This window comes from Nerophis ophidion, linkage group LG13, assembly GCF_033978795.1.
Source record: "Nerophis ophidion isolate RoL-2023_Sa linkage group LG13, RoL_Noph_v1.0, whole genome shotgun sequence".
Classification (NCBI taxonomy): domain Eukaryota; kingdom Metazoa; phylum Chordata; class Actinopteri; order Syngnathiformes; family Syngnathidae; genus Nerophis; species Nerophis ophidion.
The window spans coordinates 36465440-36491967 of NC_084623.1; the positions used below are offsets into that span (position 1 = coordinate 36465440).

The window sequence follows — 26528 nt, forward strand, 5'->3', positions numbered from 1 at the left end:
CAGCCAACTCAGTTATTGCACCAATTCTGCACACTTTATTTCTGAATTATTGCAAAGTAAAAGAGCACTTATTAAATAAATACACATCTTGCAAGAAAAAAAAAAAAAAATCATAATTTTGAAAGGATAGCGAATCTATTAAAGCTTAATTCTTCCACTCTGGATCACATAGAGAGAGAAACCTAGAAAACCAGACACGATTTAAAAATGTTAAGTTTCAATGGCATGTTTATGATATCAACTGGTCATCAACTGCACTATTCTTTATAATGATATGGATTATAATGTAAATCATAAACACATAAGCATACTGCAATAGGGCTGCACAATAATTCACATTTTGATCATCAAATGTCAACATGGAATGTGGTGTGTTTTTTTGCCACGGAAAAAAAACATAAAAAATAGAGCAAAAGGCATCATGTGTGTAGAAAAAGCTGACAGGTCGATACAAATAATGAATATAAACACAAATAGTGGTCTTTAAATACAGTGCACCCGGAAAGTTTTCACAGTGCTTCACTTTTTCCACATTTTATGTTCCAGACTTACTCCCAAAAATAGAATACATTTATTTTTGTCCTCAAATTTCTACACACAATATACCCCATGACAACAATGAGAAAAAAATATATTTTTTTAAATTTGCAAATGTATTAAAACTACCAAAAAAAAAAATCACATCAAAGTATTCACAACCTTTACTTTGGTGATGCGCCTTTGGCAGCAATTTACATCCTCAAATATTTTTGAATACAAGCTTGGCACACCTATCTTGAGGCAGTTTTGCCTTTCTCTTTGCAGCACTTCTCAAGCTCCAACAGCTTGGTTGGGAAATGTTGGTTTTCATCCAGCATGTCTCTATACAATTCTGCATTCATCTTAGTCTGATCTGGAAGGTGACCAAGAACCTGATGATCACTCTTTCAGAGCTGCGGTATTCCTCTGTAGTGAGAAAGAAGAACCTTCCAGAAGGATAACCATCTCTTCAGAGATCCACCAATCAGGTCTTTACGGAAGCCATTTTTTAGTAAAAATGTTGCCAAAATGCACCGGAAAGACTCTTAGACCAAGAAAATTCCCTTATCTCATGACACAAAGATTGAACTCTATGGCGTGAATGCCAGGTGAAGGAAACCAGGCACCGCTCATCAACAGGCCAATACCATCCCTACAGAGAAGCATGGTGGTGGCAGCATCATGCTGTGGGGTTGTTTTTCCAGCAGCAGGAACTGGGAGACTAGTCAGGTTAGAGGGAAAGAATGCAGCAGTGTACGGAGACATCCTGAATGAAATCCAACGCTTCCCATTCAATCTGAAGGAGCTTGAAAGGTGTTGCAAAGAGGAATAGTTGAAACTGTCCAGAGATGGGTGTGCCAAACTTCCTTCCATCCATCCATTTTCTACTGCTTATTCCCTTTCGGGGTCGCGGGGGGCGCTGGCGCCTATCTCAGCTACAATCGGGCGGAAGGCGGGGTACACCCTGGACAAGTCGCCACCTCATCGCAGGGCCAACACAGATAGACAACACTCACACTCACATTCACACACTAGGGCCAATTTAATGTTGCCAATCAACTTATTTTTTTTATAAATTTGCAAAATTAAATAAACCTTTACATATTTTCATTATCTGTTGAATTTTGAGGACGAAAATGCATTTATTCAATTTTGGAATAAGGCTGTAACATAATATGCAGGAACAGTGAAGTGCCGTGACTACTTTCCAGATGCAGTGTATATAGGGAGCATTTATGAACAGCCCTCCAACCCCCCCAACATCGTTTTACCTAACAAAGAATAATTGTGATTTCAATATTGATAAAAATGGGCAGCACGGTGGAGGAGGGGTTAGTGCATCTGCCTCACAATACAAAGGTCCTGAGTAGTCCTGGGTTCAATCCCAGGCTCGGAATCTTTCTGTGTGAAGTTTGCATGTTCTCCCCGTGACTGCGTTGGTTTCCTCCGGGTACTCCGGCTTCCTCCCACCTCCAAAAACATGCACCTGGTGATAGGTTGATTGGCAACACTAAATTAGCCCTAGTGTGTGAATGTGAGTGTTAAAGGGGAACATTATCACCAGACCTATGTAAGCGTCAATATATACCTTGATGTTGCAGAAAAAAGACCATATATTTTTTTAACCAATTTCTGAACTGTAAATGGGTGAATTTTGGCGAATTAAACGCCTTTCTGGGCGTCACGGTGGCAGAAGGGTTAGTGCGTCTGCCTCACAATACGAAGTTCCTGCAGTCCTGGGTTCAAATCCAGGTTCGGGATCTTTCTGTGTGGAGTTTGCATGTTCTCCCCGTGAATGCGTGGGTTCCCTCCAGGTACTCCGGCTTCCTCCCACCTCCAGAAACATGCACCTGGGGATAGGTTGATTGGCAACACTAAATTAGCCCTAGTGTGTGAATGTGAGTGTTAAAGGGGAACATTATCACCAGACCTATGTAAGCGTCAATATATGCCTTGATGTTGCAGAAAAAAGACCATATATTTTTTTAACCAATTTCTGAACTGTAAATGGGTGAATTTTGGCGAATTAAACGCCTTTCTGGGCTTCACGGTGGAAGAGGGGTTAGTGCGTCTGCCTCACAATACGAAGTTCCTGCAGTCCTGGGTTCAAATCCAGGCTTGGGATCTTTCTGTGTGGAGTTTGCATGTTCTCCCCGTGAATGCGTGGGTTCCCTCCGGATACTCCGGCTTCCTCCCACCTCCAAAGACATGCACCTGGGGATAGGTTGATTGGCAACACTAAATTGGCCCTAGTGTGTGAATGTGAGTGTGAATGTTGTCTGTCTATCTGTGTTGGCCCTGCGATGAGGTGGTGACTTGTCCAGGGTGTACTCCGCCTTCCGCCCGATTGTAGCTGAGATAGGCGCCAGCGCCCCCCGCGACCCCAAAAGGGAATAAGCGGTAGAAAATGGATGGATGGAAATGGATGGATAAACGCCTTTCTATTATTTGCTCTCGGAGCGATGACGTCACAATGTGACATCCCCTAGGTAGTCAATCCGCCATTTTCTCAAACACATTACAAGCAGCTAGTCAAATCAGCTCTGTTATTTTCCGTTTTTTCGACTGTTTTCCGGTACCTTGGAGACATCATGCCTCGTCGTTGTGTTGTCGGAGGATGTAACAACACGATCAGGGACGGATTCAAGTTGATTTACGTAGAATGTGCATCGATTAGCACGGCATGCTAACATGCTATTTAGGCTAGCTGTATGTACACATTGCATCATTATGCCTCATTTGTAGCTATATTTGCATCCAGACTTTCCCTCCATCCACATTTAATGCCAAACAAACACTTACCAATCGACCGATTTAAGTTGCTCCAGTGTCAAGAGATGCAAAAGCCCCTCATTTGGTCCGCACATTTTACCGGCGATGTTACGACAGACATGGCACAGAGATGAATGGATACCCTGCGACACTCAAAGCAGATGCATTTCCAACGATAAAGTCAACGAAATCACAAAGGTGAGTTTTGTTGATGTTATTGACTTATGTGCTAAACAGACATATTTGGTCGCGGCATGACAGCCAGCTAATCGATCGTTTGGTCTGCACATTTTACCGGCGATGCTAAGGCAGACCTGGCCGGATAGCGTCAATTGCTATTCGCTCAATAGCTTCAGTTTCTTCTTCAATTTCGTTTTCGCTATCTGCCTCCATACTCCAACCATCCGTTTCAATACATGCGTAATCTGTTGAATCGCTTAAGCCGCTGAAATCAGAGTCTGAATCCGAGCTAATGTCGCTATATCTTGCTGGATAGCATGTATATCACTGGATGACGTCACAGGAAAATGGACGGTGGCTTCACAGATAGCGAAAATCAGGCGCTTTAAAGCCTTTTTTCGGGATATTCTATGATGGGTAAAATTTTGAAAAAAACTTTGAAAAATAAAAGCCACTGGGAACTGATTTGTATTGGTTTTAACCCATCTGAAATTGTGATAATGTTCCCCTTTAATGTTGTCTGTCTATCTGTGATTGCCCTGCGATAAGGTGGCGACTTGTCCAGGGTTTACCCCGCCTTTTGCCCGATTGTAGCTGAGATAGGCACCATCGCCCCCCGCGACCTCAAAAGGGACAAGCGGTAGGAAAAGGATGGATGGAATATTGATAAATATAATCATGATCATTATTTTGGGCATAATCGTGCAGCCCTAGTGTGCAGTACATCGTAAAGTGCACAGTTTCTTTGTTTACAGTAACCCCATTAGCTGCGAACTGGGAGTGTGGTAACGTCACAACATGGCACTATTAAAATGTATTCCTGACATATTCTGAGTGTTTTGTAATGTTTTTAGCATGATACATGTGAACAGTAAAGACCATTTTACACTGTCAACATTCAGGGCATTAAGCGCTTACTGTCACCTGACCTGCAGGGAAAAATAATCGTCTTTAAAAACGTTCGCAGAAACAATTCTGCGAGAGAAAAAAAAAAAATCTAATTCTTTTGCCGTGGCAACTACAATTCATCAGACACAGTCAGCGTTTCATAACTGCCATCTGAAGCAACAAAACACTTGACACAGAGGTCGTACACCTGGATAAAAGTGGGGAAAGACAGCAGCACACATGGCTCTTGGAAACGTCTCCATTGTACAATCAGCGATGATTCTGCCTTAACGCAGCTATAAATTCAAGTAGGAGCACCGAGAGTGGACCTGGGTTACACAATGCGCTCTCAAGCTTTCTTTCACCATAATTTTTTAGGATCGGTCCGGGTTTGTGTAGGGAGTGTGCTACCTAAGCTTTTGTCTTCACTTCCCTCCATACAGCTTCTCAATCTCATCCCGGTAATAGGCCTCCAGCTCCTTCCGCTTGAGCTTAAATGCATCCGTCACCAGTCCAGTTTCGGCGGTCCAGGGGTCTGGACTCAGATAGATCTTGCCAGGGATCTCAAAGCTCACGAGTTCCGCTGCAGCAGAATAAAATGGAATCGTAAGCACTTGTCTGAGACGACAAACTATTCGCCAAGATTTAAAATTTAATTTCTAGGAATTTCCCCAATTTTAGGAGCTATTTACCTATTGCCTTTACATCATGAATAATTTTAGCATGAACAATTATATTTTAGGTATTCTAGTTTAAAAATGTGAACACAGAGAAAATAACTTCAAATAAAATATTTTGGTTTTCTTCACACAGAAAATTGTGTCTAAAGATTCTGCAACATTAAGGAATTGCAAGTTGAATAATGCTTGTTTTCAGAATAAGATACCTATTTCTATTGTAAAAGTCCTGCTAATTGCTAGATAAACAGTAAGAAGGCTCATATGGCCCCATTCACGTGACTAATCAGAATCACTATCCATTTAAACCCGCTAGACGGCAGTAGAGCGTTGACTATCTTAAAATGTGTTTTGTAGCCATTTCAAGTTTGACCACAGCGTCAGTTGCTATGTATAGTGGCCCTTTCCATCATTTTCAGCAGACTGCATTGCGAAATTAATTCACGCACAAAAGGATTATTGCACCACCTTCTTCAGGAATGGGGCCATAGGAACCCTTCCCCACTAATTTAGGATGTCGTATTAAGTAAAATAATCAAGCTGCACGGACAAATAAATTCATTAGTTTTTAGTATTTTCTTTCTTAAAGCTAGTCTTTATATCTTATATTTTGTCAGCTCACTTTGATGACGTCCATCCTTTTATATTGTTTCATGTTCGTGAATTCACCAAAACGTCACAGTGGAGCTATTGTGTCTGTTTAGCTGGCTGGAGAGCTTGCTTCCCCTGCATGACAATGACTTCTGTTTTGTTTGATCATCCGTTTTACTGCTGTGTGACAGGTACTGTTTGGAAACAATTATTGTATATAAATAAGCACCTACAAAATCTTTCGTATCGGTATATATTCGTGTTTAATGGTCGGTGATGCCAATATATGTAAACATATTTATTTATTCCAAAATTTGGTGAGTGAGGCTCAAATAGCCCAAAAAAACAATACCACCCTCTTCCCTTTCACGTGGGATCAACCCAGGATCGGACCATATGAATCTCTTCCCTACTTTAAAGGCCTACTGAAATGAGATTTTCTTATTTAAACGGGGATAGCAGGTCCATTCTATGTGTCATACTTGATCATTTCGCGATATTGCCATATTTTTGCTGAAAGGATTTAGTAGAGAACATCCACGATAAAGTTCGCAACTGTCGGTGCTAAGAGAAATGCCCTGCCTCTACCAGAAGTCGCAGACGATGACATCGCAAGTGTGGGGGCTCCTCACATATTTACATTGATTTTAATGGGAGCCTGCAACAAACAGTGCTATTCGGACGGAGAAAACGACAATTTACCCATAATTTGAGCGAGGATAAAAGATTCGTGTTTGAGGATATTGATAGCGACGGACTAGAAAAAAAAGTAAAAAAAAACAAAAACGCCATTGCATTGGGAAGGATTCCGATGTTTTTAAACACATTTACTAAGATAATTCTGGGAAATCCCTTATCTTTCTATTGTGTTGCTAGTGTTTTAGTGAGTTAAATAGTACCTGATAGTCTGAGGTGTTTGTCTACTGGTGTGTTGACGCGCAGTGTCTCTGAGAGAAGTCACGAAGCCGCAGCAGGACAGAAGCTCCGCTGATATCCGGTAGGAAGCGATTTTTTTAACCACAATTTTCTCACCGAAACCTGCTAGTTGACATTTGGTCTGGATTCATGTCCGCTTGACCGCGCTCTGATCCTTAATAAATTTTCAGCTCCGGGAATTTTAAACAAGTAATCACCGTGTGTTTGTGTGGCTAAAGGCTAAAACGTCCCAACTCATTCTTTCTACTGTGACTTCTCCAATATGAATTGAACAAATTACAAAAGATTCAGCAACACCAATGTTCAAAATACTGTGTAATTATGCCGTTAAAGCAGACGACTTTGCTGAGTGTGTGCGTAGCGCTCACACTTCCTAAAACCCTGTGACGTCTTGCGTATACGTCATCATTACACAACGTTTCGAAGACGAAACTCCCGGGAAATTTAAAATTGTAATTTAGTAAACTAAAAAGGCCATATTGGCATGTGTTGCAATGTTAATATTTCATCATTGATATATAAACTATCAGACTGTGTGGTGGGTAGTAGTAGGTTTCAGTAGGCCTTTAAGCTACTTGAGTTTTCAGAAAAATCCTTAATTTGGGTCAGCTTTTGCCCAACCACGGGTAATTACAAGTAATCAAGGAATAAAAAGCAATTGATTATTTGAAAGTGTTAACTTGAAAGTATGTTCAATGCAACACAGATACTTTCTTTACTGCAGAATGCAGTTTTTGCTGATATGCTAAATAAACCAATAACTTTGAGAGGGAAAAAATGTCAGAAAAGACTATACCGCTGCACCCTAACTAGTTATGCTACGATTATGTTTAAATTCCAAAGTATACTAATGTGTGTTTGCATTTGCTTTTTTTTTAGTCTAATTATTTGTAATCTAAGGATGATTGCAACTGGTCGGAGGGGCGACCTATGACTTTTAAAGACCCTTCAATCGCTTTGTACCTGCGACGCCGGCTTTGTCGATGACCTTAAGCACCAGCTCGGCCATAGCGTCGTTGTTGCAAAGCTCCTCCCGCGAGCCGCTGATGCCATACTGGTCAGCCAGAGCCTGCAGCTGCTTCTCATTGGGAACCACAAAGGCAATCACGTACGTCTCGCTGCTGCAGGAGAGCAAGAGGGTCACGTCAGTGCTGGTCCAATAAACAATATTATAACCACTTGCATTAATCACAGCCAATACAAGACTTGTTGTCAATATATTATAAAGCTTACAAAGTGGCTAGCAAATGGTTGCTTGTGGTTAGTACATGCGTGGAAATGGAAGTAAATACATCACTTTTGGGAGCCTAATGATTTATTTGAACCATTCTTTTGTAGGGTTCCATTGTAGGGTGGAATGATTATGCAACACACTGTAAATCTTCAATAATTAAAAAAAAAAGCACTTTTAAAAGTCAGCTGGGAAATAGTCAAACTCACTCGGGACCAACAACAGGAAGAGTGGTAGAAATGACATGCATATGTTTATTATTTGAAAAAACTACACTGCATCATACTGAGAGTGGTTTGCTTCAACACAAGACAGTCAAAATAATAGAAAGAGCTTTGTAATATAGAACATTTATACGGCAACAGCTCGTTTTTTTGTTCTGTTAAAAAAAGTCAGACATAAGTAGAGCAGAAATGATTCCTCGAGTCATTCGATTACAAAATATATTCGAGGAATTTTCGCTGTCTCGAGGCGTCAAGTTTTTTTTAAAAGTTTTTTTTGACGACATTTTGCCTCGTTTAGTAGTCAAAGCTCACATTTCGCATGGACTGTTTAGGTATTGCACAGCGTGTTTACGTCAGATCATACGCCCCTTGCACTGCACATCAACGCTTTTTTAAATACATTTGAGTTTAGAAAACTTATTAGCCAACATTCCCCAAAGGAATAAGCGGTAGGAAATGGATGGATGGATAACTCGCAATGGCAGATGCCGCAGAAAGTAGTAGACAAGAGCCATAGCAAAACATGGGATTTAATAAGCGACAAAAGTTGTCTAATGTGTGGGAACACTTCACACTAAAATCAAAAGAAAACGCAGTAGTACGGCTGGGCGATGTGGCCTTTTATTAATATTTCGACATTTTTAGGCCATGTCACAATACACAATATTTATTTCGATATTTTGCCCTAGCCTTGAATGAACACTTGATGCATATAATCACAGCAGTATGATGATTCTATCTGTCTACATTAAAACATTCTTGTTCATACTGCATTAATATATGCTCATTTTAAACTTTCATGCAGAGAGGGACATCACAACTAAGTCAATTTAGCAAAACTGTATTTATTAAACAGTTATGAAGCAGTGGCACAAACATTCCTGTCATTTCTAAAGCAGAAAGTGCAAGATTGTCAGAGACATTTTAAAACTAGCTATAAGTGCACTTTTGTGCATGATGTCACTAAGATGACATATCAAAACACTAAATTAAAGTGCACTTTTTTTCCAGAACGCCACTACAATAGTTAAAAACGGATAAAGTGCACTTTTGTGCATGATGTCACGCAAGATATTTCAATAACTGTCAAATAAAAATTAGCTGCCTAATAGGAAATCAAATAGTGTATGTCCTTCGCTATGTGGTAGGTTACTGCGGACGTTATCTCCTTCTGTTGTTGATTATTTTTTTCATATGGTGTTGATCTGGAAATAGTCGCTTCGGCATTTTGTTGGTGTGGCACCGGCCGGAGATGTTGACATGCGGAGTTTCAAGCACTCATCATTCTCTAGCGGGTAAGTGGTGCTGCTACTTTTTGTAGCAACGCTTTTGTCGCATAATTGTTCAACGTATTCCCACTTGAAGCCAAACCACTGCCAGACGATGGACCTTGTGCTATTTTTCTTGGGAATTCTTCTTCCTTCATTTGTTACCAGATTGGCACCTTTCTCTCTCTCGTATTACCACTCGCACCGCACCGCTAGCACGACAGCTAATGTTACCCATGCCGCTAACTCTTTGCTCCGCGAAGGCGTGTGACGTTGCACGCGTGTCAGAATGTGACTTGTGTAAGAAGGTGTGCTTGTTTTACCTCTCTGTGAGAAGCAGAGACAAGAAAGAGTGAGAAACTCCTGTAGTGTAATTCCTGCAGCTAAAAGCAGAGAACGTATACTCGAATATCACAATTTTTATATCGCACAGAGACAAACCCGCGATATATCGAGTATATTGGATATATCGCCCAGCCCTACGTAGTAGTATGCAAACATTGCTAAGTGGAGCTTGCATACCACAATAGCACAAGTTCGATACTGCAGCACCTGTTGAGAAAGCATCCGATTGAGGGACGTCCAGAGGCGAGGTGAGTCGTCTATTATCAAATGTAAACGGAAAAGTTGTGTTAGTAAAATAGATGTTACTCATTATGATAACCAGTATGTGTTCTTTCACTCCGTGAAGTCATCAAATGCCGCCAAAAGGTGTTAAAAACTAACAATGCTATCCGAGCTGTCATGTTCAATTAGCCTTTCATTAGAAACCATGTGAAAGTAGTCGTGCAAAGTTATTTGTGTTATTCAAGTCATGCAACCACACGCTACTTGGATAGCTTGCACTTGCACACACTATTTGTATTCAAATACTTCAGTGTGCAACATCAACAACGATTCCCTCGTTCCGATTGTTACAGAACGGGAAAAATAGAAGACACCTACGAATGGAGCTCGTAATTCCCATTGCGCTCGCAGCTTGAAGCATTAAAAAAACAAGCGACATATCAAATTACTCATAAGTTGAGGTAAGTTAAAGTCCCACTGTATTGTTAAAAACCCTCATATACAGGATTAGTCGCTACATTTTGCTACAATTGATTTAAGTAGTTTAGGTGGTTGCCTGCTGGTGCTACTTACCTCCGAGCATAGGCGCAGATATTGTCAACCATAGCGCAATTCTTCAACATGGCCTCCACTTTTCCCAGGGAGACATACTCTCCCCTCTGCAGTTTCACCAGGTCTTTCTTACGATCTGGAAGTACAGGAAAGTTGTGTATCAAACAAAGCGCTGAAGGAAATGATTGATTTTCTACTAAGCCATCCCAAACATCTCACCAATTATCTTGAGGCATCCGTCGCGATGAAACTCCCCAATATCTCCTGTGCAGAACCAGCGTTGTCCATTCTTATCCACAAAGAAATCGGTTTGGTTTTCTGAGTGGTTCTTATAGTATCCCATCGTAACGTTGGGACCACCGATTAGAATCTCTCCTCTGGGATTTGGCTTGTCAGTAGTACGATAATTCCCTGGGGGCAAAGTTTACCATCCTTTTATCGTAGGTACAAAATGAAAGGACATCTTTAATAGCTGGGTTTACATTTTGTAGTTCAAGGATGGTACGTTTAAACTACTGATGTTCCAAACATGTTTTTATGCTCCCGATTCCAATACTGATAATCCAAGAATGACATCGGCCGATACCAATTACATGTCTTAACTGTACATTTACAAAATTCATTTATGGCGAGTGTTAATGACACACTGCAAAAAGTCAGTGCTTTAAAAACAAGAAAAAAAATACAAACATTTGGGGTATTTTATTTGAACTAAGTAAAATGATCTACAAATAGAACAAGAAAAGTTGGCTTGACAAGACTTTCCAAAACAAGTAAAATTAGCTCACTTCAATGAACCCCAAAAAATACCTTAAAATAAGTATAATCTCACTAATACCAGGTGCACTTTTGTTGGTAGAAAAAAAAAGAGACATTTTTGCTCAATATGTTGAAAAGTATGTACCTATCCCCAGGTGCATGTCTTCAAAGACATGCATCTGGGGATAGGTTGATTGGCAACACTAAATTGGCCCTAGTGTGTGAATGTGAGCGTGAATGTTGTCTGCCTATCTGTGTTGGCCCTGCGATGAGGTGGGGACTTGTCCAAGGTGTACACCGCCTTCTGCCCGATTGTAGCTGAGAGGCTCCAGGGCACCCGCGACCCCGAAGGGAATGAGCGGTAGAAAATGGATGGATGTTGAAAAATATTCTTAAATTATGTACAAACCCCGTTTCCATATGAGTTGGGAAATTGTGTTAGATGTAAATATAAAACGGAATACAATGACTTGCAAATCATTTTCAACCCATATTCAATTGAATGCACAAAAAAGACAAGATATTAGATGGTCAAACTCATAAACTTTATTTTTTTTTGCAAATAATAATTAACTTAGAATTTCATGGCTGCAACACGTGCCAAAGTAGTTGGGAAAGGGCATGTTCACCACTGTGTTACATCACCTTTTCTTTTAACAACACTCAATAAACATTTGGGAACTTATGAAACTAATTGTTGAAACTTTGATAGTGGAATTCTTTCCCATTCTTGTTTTATGTAGAGCTTCAGTCGTTCAACAGTCCGGGGTCTCCGCTGTCGTATTTTACGCTTCATAATGCGCCACACATTTTTGATGGGAGACAGGTCTGGACTGCAGGTGGGCCAGGAAAGAACCTGCATTCTTTTTTTTTTTACAAAGCCACGTTGTTGTAACACATGCTGAATGTGGCTTAGCATTGTCTTGCTGAAATAAGCAGGGGCGTCCATAAAAAATACGGCGCATAGATGGCAGTATTTGTTGTTCCAAAACCTGTATGTACCTTTCAGCACTAATGGTGCCTTGACAGATGTGTAAGTTACCGATGCCTTGGCCACTAATGCACCCCCATACCATCACAGATGCTGGCTTTTGAACTTTGCATCGATAACAGTCTGGATGGTTCGTTTCCCCTTTGGTCTGGATGACACGATGTCGAATATTTCCAAGAACAATTTGAAATGTGGACTCGTCAGACCACAGAACACTTTTCCACTTTGCATCACTTCATCTTAGATGATCTTGGGCCCAGAGAAGCCGGCGGCGTTTCTGGATGTTGTTGATGTATGGCTTTCACTTTGCATAGTAGAGCTTTGACTTGCACTTACATATGTAGGGACAAACTGTATTTAGTGACAGAAGTTTTCTGAAGTGTTCCTGAGCCCATTTGGTGATATCCTTTAGAGATTGATGTCGGTTTTTGATACAGTGCCGTCTGAGGGATCGCAGGTCACGGTAATTCAACGTTGGTTTCCGGCAATGGTGCTTACGTGGAGTGGTTTCTCCAGATTATCCAAACCTTTTGATGATATTATGGACCGTAGATGTAAAAATCCCTAAATTTCTTGCAATTGCACTTTGAGAAACGATGTTCTTAAACTGTTTGACTATTTGCTGACGCAGTTGTGGACAAAGGGGTGTACTTTGCCTCCTTCTTTCTTGTGAAAGACTGAGCATTTTTTGGGAAGCTGTTTTTATACTTAATCATGGCACCCACCTGTTCCCAATTAGCCTGCACACCTGTGGGATGTTCCAAATAAGTGTTTGATGAGCATTCCTCAACTTTATCAGTATTTATTGCCATCTTTCCCAACTTCTTTGTCACGTGTTGCCGGCATCAAATTCTAAAGGTAATGATTATTTGCAAAAAAAAAAAAATGTTAATCAGTTTGAACATCAACTATGTTGTCTTTGTAGCATATTCAACTGAATATGGGTTGAAAAGGATTTGCAAATCATTGTATTCCGTTTATATTTACATCTAACACAATTTCCCAACTCATATGGAAACGGGGTTTGTAAATGCTAGTGTGATTATCTTGACAAAGATATGCGCTCGGCATTACATTTCTTGAAACCAGCAAACCTATACTAAAAACTAATATATTGTTCTTAATGGAAAGGCAACAAGGCAGCCGCTTTTTACTCTCGGGGTCTCCTGGCCCCTCAGGCAAATCATATGGTCTAAAAATACATTTTTCCATTGATAACATGACATCATCGCCAAGTGCGTGCGCTTTCAGTCAATTAGTGCGCATATATACAACCTGGCCCAGGGCCAACATTTTTCTTATTTGTAATTTTGAAGAATTTATCTGAATGTGCTTGAACTATTTCTGTTAAATTGTTTGAAATGTCACATGTTAAATGTTTAAGTATTAACTGTCAGTTTACTGTAGTGTGCCAACTGTACTACTTTATGAGTACGTATTTTGTATTGTTTCATTGAAATTAAATGAGCAAGGTCAATTTGGCTGTCATGTTTTAATTATGAGACACAATATGTCTGAAGGCCAGTGTATCTATTTTTAGGAACACTAAAACCTCACAATAATGTCTGAGTGCTAAAAACATTATGACAGACCGCTTTAAAGACTAAATGTATTTATTTATTTATTTTTTAACCTGAATGAGTTGCAGCTGAGATAGGTTCCAACGACGACCCGGGACCCCAAAAGAGTCAAGCGGTAGAAAGTGGATGGATAGATAGAGAGACAAAGAATGTACATGAAAATAAAGAATGTGGGATTTCCAATATTAACTATGAACAATAAAACACTGAATATTGACAATATATGAACGTCACACCCCCTCTCGATCCACATATTTTTTTCAGTCAAGCAAAACGCAATAAAAATACAACAAACACAGCAAAATATGAATGAGAACTGTTAAATAAAACCTATCTGATATATCACTAAGCGTTACAACTTTGATGTAAAAATGTCCTTCCGCATCTGTCCCTGTCCCATTTCAGGCTGACACTCTGTGGAAACGCTCTCCACCCACACTGCTTGGTGCCTCGTCTGAGCTGCTGTGACTTAGATTTCCATAGTAACTAGTATATCATGCAAAAGCGCAGATTCCAACAATTGAAATACTTTTTATAGTTCAAGACTTACGGTAATTAGAAAACATCACTGCACATCGTAATGGCAACCACACTTTCCACCTTAAAGATCTAAAAAAATGATTTGGGAATGCCCGACGGGCCAGATTGAAAAGCTTAACGGGTCTGGCCTCTACAGTACTGCCATTTAACGGCAGTGCAACTGCATTGCAAATAAGATTTCAATCTACAATAAAACAAGATGTAACCTAGGGCTGGGCGATATATCGATATATACGATTTATCGCGGGTTTGTATCCGTGCGATATAGAAAATGACTATATCGTAATATTCCAGTATACGTTGCTTTTAGCTGCGGGCATTCAGGCTCCTCTCACTCTTTTCTGTCTCTCCCCATAGACAAGCAGGCGCACATTCTTACATACGTCACGTCATACGTCACATGCGTGTTCGCCCTCGCAGGGCAGAGAGGTAGCATACAGGGCTACGTTATCTGCTAACGTAGCCGTACGAGAGAATGAAGGTGCGGATCTGGTAACAAATGAAGGAAGACTGAATTCCCAATAAAAACAGCAGAGTTTCGATCGTCTGGCGGTGGTTCGGCTTCAAGTGGGAATATGTCGAACAGACAACCGTAATTTGTCAAGTGTGGGGGGGAAAAACGTTGCTATAAAAAGTAGCATTACAGCTAATATGTAGCATCATTTGAAAAGTTACTCGCTATAGAATAAAGAGAATTTCATAACCTTAGTAACCTACCACATAGTGAAGGACGAATACTATTTTATTTCCTAATATGCAGCTCATTTTTATTTGACACTTAAAATGTCTCCGACAATCTTGCACTTATGTTTTGGAAATGACATGAATCTTTGTGCCATTGCTTAATAACTTTAATAAATACACTTTTGGTCAATTGACTTAGTTGTGATTTCCCTCTCTGCATGAAAGTTTAAAAGTAGCATATACTAATGCAGTATATGAAGAAGAATGTTTTAATGTAGACACATAGAATCATCATACTGCTGTGATTATATGTATCAAGTGTTTATTCAAGGCCAAGGCAAAATATCTTAATATACATCGTATATCGCGATATGGCCCAAAAATATCACAATATTAAAAAAAGGCAATATCGCCCAACCTTAGTGTAAGCACTGTTCAGCAGAGTTATCATAATCAGTTATTTTTGAAAATGTTACATTAAAAAATACAACTTTATTATTAAACAATCAACATTTTTTAACACACAAACGTACCAAAAATGGTACTGTTGAGTACCGATATCGATTCCCAGGTACCGGGAATTCGTACCGTATCAGTTAAAATGTGAACGATACCCATCCGTATTACAGTTAATCTTCTGGCCTGTAAAAAAAAAAAATGCATCTTTACTAGGCAGAAAACAACTATGTGTACTTCCTGTACACACTTTGCCAATTGCCAGTTTTCCTAAGCATAGCCAGAACGAGGGCATCCATGATGACTGAAACGTGTCTTGTACACAACCCTGTAGCCCTGAAGTGTTTTCAACATATTTACTTTGTATTGTAAATAATGACCAAAAATTTGACCTAATGTTATGTCTTTGTTGAAAAAGTGTGTGTGTGTGTGTGTGTGTGTGTGTGTGTGTATACGGGGGTTCGTTTCCGTCCCAAGTCGTCGCACTCACCCTCCAGCCAGTCTTTAAGCATGATCTCACAGCAAACTAGCGGCGCTCCCACTCGCCCCGAGCTGTAATCCCACACTGCAACAGATAACACACACACACACGCACGTACAATAAGGAAGTGTTTTGCATCAAGTCACAGCGTTTAGTAGCATGGCAACGTGACCTCCTGTGACTACTCCTTTGGGAGTAGTCACAGAACTGTGAGCTGCAGGCTGATATGTAGCTTGTGTTGGCCTGGGAAATGCAAGTTCTAGTTCCATCTGCCTTTGCAATATAACTACATTAAGAACGACTCACAACCGTGGTGACAACAATCATGTACATTGCACAAAGGTGTATGTGGTGATACATTTTGTACATTAAAGATGCTATAATATACAGTGGTGCAAAAAAGTATTTAGTCAGCCACCGATAGTGCAAGTTCTCCCACTTAAAATGATGACATAGGTCTGTAATTTTCATCATAGGTACACTTCAACAGTGAGAGACAGAATGTGAAAAAAAAATCAAGGAATTCACATTGTAGGAATTTTAAAGAATTTGTAAATTATGGTGGAAAATATGTATTTGGTCAACCATTCAAAGCTCTCACTGACGGAAGGAGGTTTTGGCTCAAAATCTCACGATACATGGACCCATTAATTCTTTCCTTAACACGGATCAATCATTCTGTCCCCTTAACAGAAAAACAGCCCCAAAGCATGATGTTTCCACCCCCATGCTTCACAGTAGGTATGGTGTTCTTGGGATGCAACTCAGTATTCTTCTTCCTCCAAACACGACAAGTTGAGTTTATACCAAAAAGTTCTATTTTGGTTTCATCTGACCACATGACATTCTACCAATCGTCTGCTGTATCATCCATGTATTGCATCCCAAGGACACCATACCTACTGTGAAGCATGGGGGTAGAAACATCATGCTTTGGGGCTGTTTTTCTGCTAAGGGGACATGACGATTGATCCGTGTTAAGAAAAGAATGAATGGGTCCATGTATCGTGAGATTTTGAGCCAAAACCTCCTTTCATCAGTGGGAGCTTTGAATGGTTGACCAAATACTGTACTTATTTTCCACCATAATTTACAAATTCTTTAAAATTCCTACATTGTGAATTCCTGGATTTTTTTTTCACATTCTGTCTCTCACAGTTGAAGTGTACCTATGATGAAAATTACAGAACTTTCATCATTTTAAGTGGGAGAACTTGCACAATCGGTGGCTGACTAAATACTTTTTTGCCCACTGTATATACCCAAAACCAGTGACTTTGGCATGTTGTGTAAATTGTACATAAAACAGTATACAATGATTTATAAATCCTTTTCAACTTATATTCAATTGAATAAACTGCAAAGACAAAATATTTAATTTTCGAACTGAGAAACTTACATTTTTTTTCAAATCATCATTAACTTAGAATTTAATGGCAGCAACACACAGCAAAAAAGTAGCCATAGGGGGATTTTTACCACTAGGTTTGGGAACTGAGGAAACCAATTTTTGAAGCTTTTCAGGTGGAATTCTTTCCCATTCTTGCTTGATGTACAGCTTAAGTTGTTCAACAGTCCGGGGTCTCTCTTGTCATATTTTAGGCTTCGTATTGCGCCACACGTTTTCAATGGGAGACAGGTCTGGACTACAGGCAGGCCAGTCTTGTACCCGCACTCTTTTACTATGAAGCCACGCTGTTGTAACTTGTGGCTTGGCATTGTCTTGCATAAGCAGGGGCGTCCATGAAAAAGTCGTCGCTTGGATGGCAACATATGTTGCTCCAAAACCTGTATGTACCTTTCAGCATTAATGGAGCCTTCATGGATGTGTAAGTTACCCATGCCTTGGGCACTAATACACCCCCATACCATCACAGATGCTGGCTTTTGAACTTTCTCTTTGATCCGAAGGACACAACGTCCACAGTTTACCCCCCAAAAATTGAAATGTGGACTCGTTAGACCACAGAACACTTTTCCCCTTTGCATCGGTCCATCGTAGAAGAGCTCGGGCCCAGCAAAGCTGGCGGTGTTTCTGGGTGTTGTTGATAAATGGCTTTGGCTTTGCATAGTATAATTTATACTTGCACTTACAGATGTAGCGACCAACTGTAGTTACTGACAGTGGGTTTCTGAAGTGTTCTTGAGCCCATGTGGTGATATCCTTTAAACACTGTCACTTTTTGATGCAGTACCGCCTGAGGTATCCAAGGTCTTGGGCATTTAATGATGGTTTTCGGGCTTGCCGTGATTTCTCCTATTCTAGCTGAATAAATGCTTGTGACATTCTGTAAATTACATGTTGTACAATTTAATAGTCTTCATATTGCTACATGACAATGTGTTAACTTTCTCTATTAATTTAAAAATGTAATATTGAGCCTGCTAATCATTATGTAATTGACCAGAACATGTTGTAAAATAACATACAACATTTCAGCCAGCCAGAAACACCCCACCCACCCCACCCCACCTAACTCACCCCTATAATTCTAAACTGATGTACTAACATTTATTTAGGTGAAAATATCACAGAATGACATAACAAAACATCTCTGACAAAGCATGATCGTAATGCAAGACATTTTTATTTTGTTAGGTCGCCAAAATACCTTTGCGTGTGGGGGGGTGGTCGATATGATGTCATCACATGATTTTCTATTTACATTTAAAACAAATCTGTTAGTATTAAATTTACTATTAACATATATATTTTTTCTCACATATCGTTTTGGTCTATTTTTAAGGTGTTGCTGCTTATTGTGTAATGTACTTTGTTGAATTTTTTAATTATTATTTTTTTCATATATTCATTTTCACAATAATCCTTTAAGGATTTCCCATCTTTTTTCATGTTTTTTGGCTTCATTATCGTTGTCAATCATGTATCTTTCTAAAGTTAAAAAATACTGAATAAATGTTTTAATAGTCAATATCTATTTTTGGCCTTAAAAGTAAACCTTTTACTAAGTACTATGATTAAATAGACTAAGTCATGATTGTCAATTAACTCTCCTAAAATAACAGAAACTACATCAAGCTTCATAAACAAACCAATCCTTGAACACATTTTTTCAACTTCCACCCAAAAAGAAGACACAATATGACAATGCCAAAACAAGTGCAGGGTGGATTCAGATTCCTGACAACAAAAACGGCAATCATCTGACTCAGTCATATTCCATAGTTTTAACATTTTCCCCGTGGGTAAGAAGGTATAAATAATTTTAATTTGAAAATAACGATTTTGCACATTGATAGGCGTTTTTTAGATTAGTTTGAATATGGCATCCCACGGCAACGGGCAGTCAAGAAAGTCCTCCCATTTTCCATATGTATTGTATGAAGGTGTTTGGATGTTTTTTTTTTAAGGGTTTATAGACCAAATAGAGCAGGGGTGTCAAACTCAAATACAGAGTGGGCCAAAATTTAAAACTGAACAAAGCAGCGGGCCAAGGTTGAACAAATTAAGCTTTTAATAGGGACCCAAACAAGTTTTGCAATGAATATTGAACAAGCAAGGCTTAAATAGGGCAGCACGGTGGAACAGGTGTTAGTGCATCTGCCTAACAATACGAAGGTCCTGAGTAATCCTGGGTTTAATCCCGGGCTTGGGGTCTTTCTGTGTGGGGTTTGCATGTTCTCCCTGTGACTGCGTGGGTTCCCTCCGGGTACTCGGTCTTCCTCCCATGGAACAGGCAGAGCTTATATAACGTAATAGTGCAAAATCAACTTTCAAAAAACATCAGTGGTATATTAAATAAAATTTAATTAAAAACATTAATGCCTCTTTTCTATTTGCAGCCTTCTGAGGTAAATATAAATGATAAATGGGTTGTACTTGTATAGCGCTTTTCTACCTTCAAGGTACTCAAAGCGCTTTGACACTACTTCCACTTTACCCATTCACACACACATTCACACACTGATAGAGGGAGCTGCCATGCAAGGCGCCAACCAGGACCCATCAGGAGCAAGGGTGAAGTGTCTTGCTCAGGACACAACGGACGTGATGAAGTTGGTACTAGGTGGGAATTGAACCAGGGACCTTCGGGTTGTGCACGGCCACTAACATTAACGTTTTCCAAAGGCTAATAAATTCGAAAATAAAATAAAAATGAGGTGGGCGGGGTTTGGTGATAGCGGGGGGTGTATATTGTAGCGTTCCAGAAGAGTTAGTGCTGCAAGGGGTTCTGGGTATTTGTTCTGTTGTGTTTATGTTGTGTTACGGTGCGGGTGTTCTCCCGAAATGTGTTTTGTCATTCTTGTTTGGTGTGGGTTCACAGTGTGGCGCATATTCGTAACAATGCTAAAATTGTTTATATGGCCACCCTCAGTGTGACCGGTATGGCTGTTGACCAAGTATGCATGGCATTCACATTTGTGTGTGTGAAAGCCGCATATATTATGTGACTTGTCCAGCACGCTGTTTATATGGAGGAAAAGAGGACGTGATGACATGTTGTAGAGGACGCTAAAGGCAGTGCCTTTAAAGCACGCTCCCAATATTGTTGTCCGGGTGGAAATCGGGAGAATGGTTGCACAGGGAGATTTTCGAGAAGGGCACTACACTTCGGGAGTCTCCTGGGAAAATCGGGAGGGTTGGCAAGTATGAGTATTAGCGGTGAATTTGGTGTTACCGGCAGGCCAGCTCTAATGTTGATTTGATATTGCCGCAAGGGCCAAATGAAATTACAGGCGGGCCAAATTTGGCCTGCGGGCCAGAGTTTGACACCCATGAAATAGAGCATCTCCCATAGGCTCCATTGTAAGACGACTTCTGATCGCATTTATAATGATTGTGAACGGGAAAAAAACGGCAGTTTCTCTTTTGCTTAAGCTTTTGAGCATGGAATGATTTGTGATATTGAGATAAGAAGACAAGAACTTAAAGACATTTAATTGTATAATGTTTCCGTTTTAATTCTATTTGGCTTACCCTGGCTCACAGTTCCAGCTCCACAGGTCTCGGTCAGGCCGTATCCCTGACCCACGGAGCAGCAGAAGCACACATTCATGAAGCGTTCTGTGGCAGGGGAAAGTGGGGCGCCACCCGAAAACATCATCCGTACTCGACCGCCAAGGAGAGAACGAACTTTCTTGAAGACAAATCTAAATTCATGGGTACAAAGAAGAAGATATGTTGGACAAACAAACTATATGACAGTCAAGTATCACTGAGGTGTTTCATCCAGGTCATCGTATTCTTAAGGCATTCCTTTGAACGCATCTGGACTGTTCACTTTGTCTTAGTATGTGTTGCTGTTATTTAGCTGAAATAAGGTAACCCAAATAGTAGACACCATATTTGTGATCCAGTACAGTTCTACACCACTGTAAACTAATATTGTAATAATACAGTGGTACCTCAACTTAAAGGCCTACTGAAACCCACTACTACCGACCACGCAGTCTGATAGTTTATATATCAATGATGAAATATTAACATTGCAACACATGCCAATACGGCCAGTTTAGTTTACTAAATTGCAATTTTAAATTTCCCGCAAAGTTTCCTGTTGAAAACGTCGCGGAATGATGATGCTTATGTTGACGAGTGCTTGTGACGTTATTAGTTGGATCGGACATTTTATCCCAGCAACACTCACGGCTAAAAGTCGTCTGATTTAATCGCATAATTACACAGTATTCTGGACATCTATGTTGCTGAATCTTTTGCAATTTGTTCAATTAATAATGGAGACGTCAAAGAAGAATGCGGTGGATTGCAGCTGCCTTTAGCAACCAAAACTCAGCCGGTGTTTCTTTGTTTGTTGTAAAGCTTTACTATGGAACAGAGCGGTCAAGCGAACATGTTTCTCTACCACTATCGACCGGCAGCTTTCGGTGAGAAAATTGTGGTAATAAGTCAGCTCTTACCGGAGATATGAGCGGAGCTTGTGTCGTTCTTTGGACAGCAGCTGTCAAATAGGCAGCTGAGACTTTCTTGGCTCCTCCATGGCTTCTATCAAAGACACTGGCGGTCACCAAACCCCTCTGACTTTCAGGTATGACTTTATAATCTCACTAAAACACTAGTAACACAATAATCAGATAAGGGAGTTTCCAGAATTATCCAAGTAAATGTGTCTAATAATATCTGAATCGCTCCAACTGCCGTCGCCTTTTTCTTTTCTTTTCTAGTGCTTCACTCTAACTTTCCTCATCCACGAATCTTTCATCCTCACTCAAATTAATTGAGAAATCGTCGCTTTCTCGGTCCGAATCACTCTAGCTGCTGGTGGCTATGATTGTAAACAATGTGAGGATGTGAGGAGCCCTACAACCCGTGACGTCACGCGCACATCGTCTGCTACTTCAGGTACAGGCAAGGCTTTTTTATTAGCGACTAAAAGTTGCAAACTTTATCGTCGATGTTCTCTACTAAATCCTCTCAGCAAAAATATGGCAATATCGTGAAATGATCAAGTATGACACATAGAATGGAGCTGCTATCCCCGTTTAAATGAGAAAATCTCATTTCAGTAGGCCTTTAAGGGTGTTTGGTGGTAAGCGGTGTCTCTTGGTTCATTGTTACACATTAAGTGGCAAGCACAAATGTGAGTTACAAGCATACCCGCTATTATTTGTTGTAGCAAATGTCACAGTGAACCCCGTAAAATCTGCCCGAAACGACTGGTCTTACTCACTAGCATTAGCGTACAACTAGCAATCAACATAACTTTTGTTTTACTGATAAGAAGAACCTTTATTTTATGTAGTCAGTTCTTTTGATATAGAGTAGCAGCTAGTGTAGCAGCTAGTGTAGCTAATGAAGTTATTGTTAAAAAATATATGTGAATATATGTATGTGTATATATATATATATATATATATATATATATATATATATACACATAATATATAGAAACAAGCCCCGTTTCCATATGAGTTGGGAAATTGTGTTAGTTGTAAAAATAAACGGAATACAATGATTTGCAAATCACTTTCAACCCATATTCAGTTGAATATGCTACAAAGACAACATATTTGATGTTCAAACCGATAAACATTTTTTTTTTTTTTTGCAAATAATCATTAACTTTAGAATTTGATGCCAGCAACACGTGACAAAGAAAGGTGGCAAAAAATACTGATAAACTTGAGGAATGCTCATCAAACACTTATTTGGAACATCCCACAGGTGTGCAGGCTAATTGGGAACAGGTGGGTGCCTTGATTGGGTATAAAAACAGCTTCCCAAAAAAGGCTCAGTCTTTCACAAGAAAGGATGGGGCGAGGTACACCCCTTTGTCCACAACTGCGTGAGCAAATAGTTAAACAGTTTAAGAACAACGTTTCTCAAACTGCAATTGCAAGAAATTTACAGATTTCAACATCTACGGTCCATAATATCATCAAAAGGTTCAGAGAATCTGGAGAAATCACTCCACGTAAGCGGCATGGCCGGAAACCAACATTGAATGACCGTGACCTTCGATCCCTCTGACGGCATTGTATCAAAACACGACATCAATCTCTAAAGGATATCACCACAATGAGCTCAGGAACACTTCCGAAAACCACAGTCACTAAATACAGTTGGTCGCTACAAGTTAAAGCTCTACTATGCAAAGCTAAAGCCATTTATCAACAACATCCAGAAACGCCGCTGGCTTTTCTGGGCCCGAGATCATCTAAGGTTGACTGATGCAAAGTGGATATGTATTCTGTGGTCTGACAAGTCCACATTTCAAATTGTTTTTGGAAATATTCGACATTATGTCATCCAGACCAAAGGGGAAGCAAACCATCCAGACTGTTATCTACACAAAGTTCAAAAGCCGGCATCTGTGATGGTATGGGGGTGCATTAGTGCCTAAGGCATGGGTAACTTACACATCTGTGAAGGCACCATTAATGCTGAAAGGTAAATACAGGTTTTGGAACAACATATGCTGCCATCTAAGTGCCGTCTTTTTCATGGACGCCCCTGCTTATTTCAGCAAGACAATACCAAGCCACATTCAGCACGTATTACAACAGCGTGGCTTCGTAAGAAAAGAGTGCAGGTACTTTCCTGCCCCGCCTGCAGTCCAGACCTGTCTCCCATCGAAAATGTGTGGCGCATTATGAAGCGTAAAATACGACAGCGAAGACCCCGTACTGTTGAACGACTGAAGCTCTGCATAAAACAAGAATGGGAAATAATTCCACTTTCAAAGCTTCAACAATTAGTTTCGTCAGTTCCCAAAAGTTTATTGAGTGTTGTTAAAAGAAAAGGTGATGTAACACAGTGGTGAACATGCCCTTTCCCAACTACTTTGGCACGTGTTGCAGCCATGAAATTCTAAGTTAATTATTTTATTTTTTTTAAAATAAAATTTATGAGTTTGAACATCAAATATCTTGTCTTTGTTGTGCATTTAATTGAATATGGGTTGAAAAAGTTTTACAAATCGTTGTATTCCGTTTATATTTACATGTAGCATAATTTCCCAACTCATATGGAAACGGGGTTTGTATACAGATATCCTTTTTAAAGACAAAGCTTTGTGCTATTATTAGTAACTGTTCCCCTCTTTACAGCTCACTTGCTCTAAGATTCCCACCTTTGTGGTTTCTATAATGCGCCGTGGGTCCATATAAAAAGGAACCGCAGGCCGCTAATGGTCCCAAGGCTGCACTTTGAACACCAGTATATTAGTATTAGGACATACGTACATGTCACACAGAGGTGTGCTGCAACCTCTGCTGAGCTGCTCCAGTTTGTAGTTGTATGCCAGTGTGAAGAGTATTCGCTGGACACACGACGTCGCCTCCACCTTGGCCATCACGTTCTTATAAATGCGATCCATGATCTCCTGAACTCACAGGGTGTGTGTTGTGGGCAGACGACAAAGACGGGGTTAGTAAGTTAATGTGAAAGAGAGATTGAAAAACTTGTGGAGAAACAAAAAATAGGCATAGACTGGTCTTGTGAGTGTAGGTTCGTATGTTGCGTGCAAAGCAACCACAATAGGAGAGGAAGTCTGCGCATAATTCGACAAGATGTCATGTGACAAGAAGTCACATCACAGCAAACACTTTGCTGTGAGTGAGGTTGCGTGTGTGCATGAGTGCATTTCGTGGGGATGACCACATGGGGCTTTCTCACGTTCTGTTCACAGCTGTGAATGGTTCCAGACACTGAGACCCTCTGCCCTTTGATCTACGACCACTGGGAGATAGGGACAGAGGGTGGGGGAGGGAGGTGTTGTAAGAAAGAGGGAATCGAGTGGGGAAAAGTACTTTGCCTGGAACTGAAAGGCTATTTGACTCAGTTTATAGTATGACACTGAGGGCCTGATTTACTAAGCCGGATAACCCCTTAAACTAACAATTATTTAGCCTGAGCCCCGTTTCAGCCACACTAAACTAACGTTTAAGGTTCCCCTCCTCTGACAAATTTTTACACGGATAAGTGCACCGTTCATTTCTTGAATCTTCGGCTCTTTGCTTTGTATGGACTCATTGATCGTTTACAAACTGAGTCCAGAGAGGAAGTGACACCAGAAAGACCGCGCCCCACACAGGAAGTGACGTCAGAAAGAATGCGCCACAGCCATTCGTAATAAAGCGGTTTTGTACTTTGGAGGTAGCCACTGGAAATATGGAGGCGAGTCATCTAGACATGCCCGTGTTTCTCATTCTTCTAGATGTACAGACGCTTGTGGAAATCACACATGAATACCTTCAGAGAAAGCGATCGCAGCTATTTCGGATACAACACTTCTCAGACGGCTAGAGAACTTTCAAATGTCGAGGTCAGCTGTATCTTTACTTAGTAAAAAACTTTGTCCATAAAGTCAACGAGAATGTGGGCTCCCTTGGATGTGATAAAAAAGGTAGCGTATGCTTTGTATTACCTGGCTGTTGAGCGAAGACTAACTACGGAAAACGACAAATACTTTTGGACTGGCAAAGCAGACTGTATCAGTTATTGTCCGCCGAGTATGTCGTAGACTCAACGTCTAGGTCCAGAATATATAAAGTGACCAGAAACCAATGGACAATGAAGGTGAAGGCAAAAGAGTGAGTGTCCTGACCAGATATCTAGATCCCTAGATCAGGGGTCACCAACCTTTTTGAAACCAACAGCTACTTCTTGGGTACTGATTAATGCGAAGGGCTACCAACCAGTTTGATACACACTCATATAAATTGCCAGAAATAGCCAATTTGCTCAATTTGCCTTTTATTTTTTTAATGTTTTTTTACCTTTAATAAATAAATCTATATATATGAAAAAAAAAATGGGTATTTCTGTCTGTCATTCCGTCGTACATTTTTTTTCCTTTTACGGAAGGTTTTTTGTAGAGAATAAATGATTAAAAAAACACTTATTGAACGGTTTAAAAGAGGAGAAAACAGGAGAAAAATTCAAATTAAATTTTGAAACATAGTTTATCTTCAATTTCGACTCTTTAAAATTCAACCGAAAAATATGAAGAGAAAAACTAGCTAATTCGAATCTTTTTGAAAAAAAAAAAAAAAAGTTATGGAACATCATTAGTAATTTTTCCTGATTAAGATTAATTTTAGAATTTTGATGACATGTTTTAAATAGGTTAAAATCCAATCTGCACTTTGTTGGAATATATAACAAATTGGACCAAGCTATATTTCTAACAAAGACAAATCATCATTTCT

At 40.0% G+C, this 26528-nt stretch overlaps 1 protein-coding gene across 3 annotated transcripts in view; it reads right to left on the reverse strand.

Moving 5' to 3' along the window:
• Positions 1-12: 12 nt before the first annotated feature.
• The window catches only part of acsl3a (acyl-CoA synthetase long chain family member 3a), a 100517-nt gene continuing 74001 nt past the window's right edge, over positions 13-26528 (reverse strand). The window contains exons 9-16 of one of the 3 annotated variants that reach the window (XM_061918857.1): positions 24561-24700; positions 20836-21008; positions 15906-15980; positions 10625-10816; positions 10427-10541; positions 7527-7684; positions 4771-4942; positions 2231-2369 (exon numbers count right to left, since the gene is read on the reverse strand). In XM_061918857.1, the coding sequence (XP_061774841.1) occupies positions 4785-4942; positions 7527-7684; positions 10427-10541; positions 10625-10816; positions 15906-15980; positions 20836-21008; positions 24561-24700 (1011 nt within the window). In that variant the 3' untranslated portion in view covers positions 2231-2369; positions 4771-4784. Of the gene's footprint in view, positions 4943-7526; positions 7685-10426; positions 10542-10624; positions 10817-15905; positions 15981-20835; positions 21009-24560; positions 24701-26528 lie in introns of all 3 variants that reach the window. The other 2 variants (XM_061918858.1, XM_061918856.1) reach the window with 2 other exon arrangements.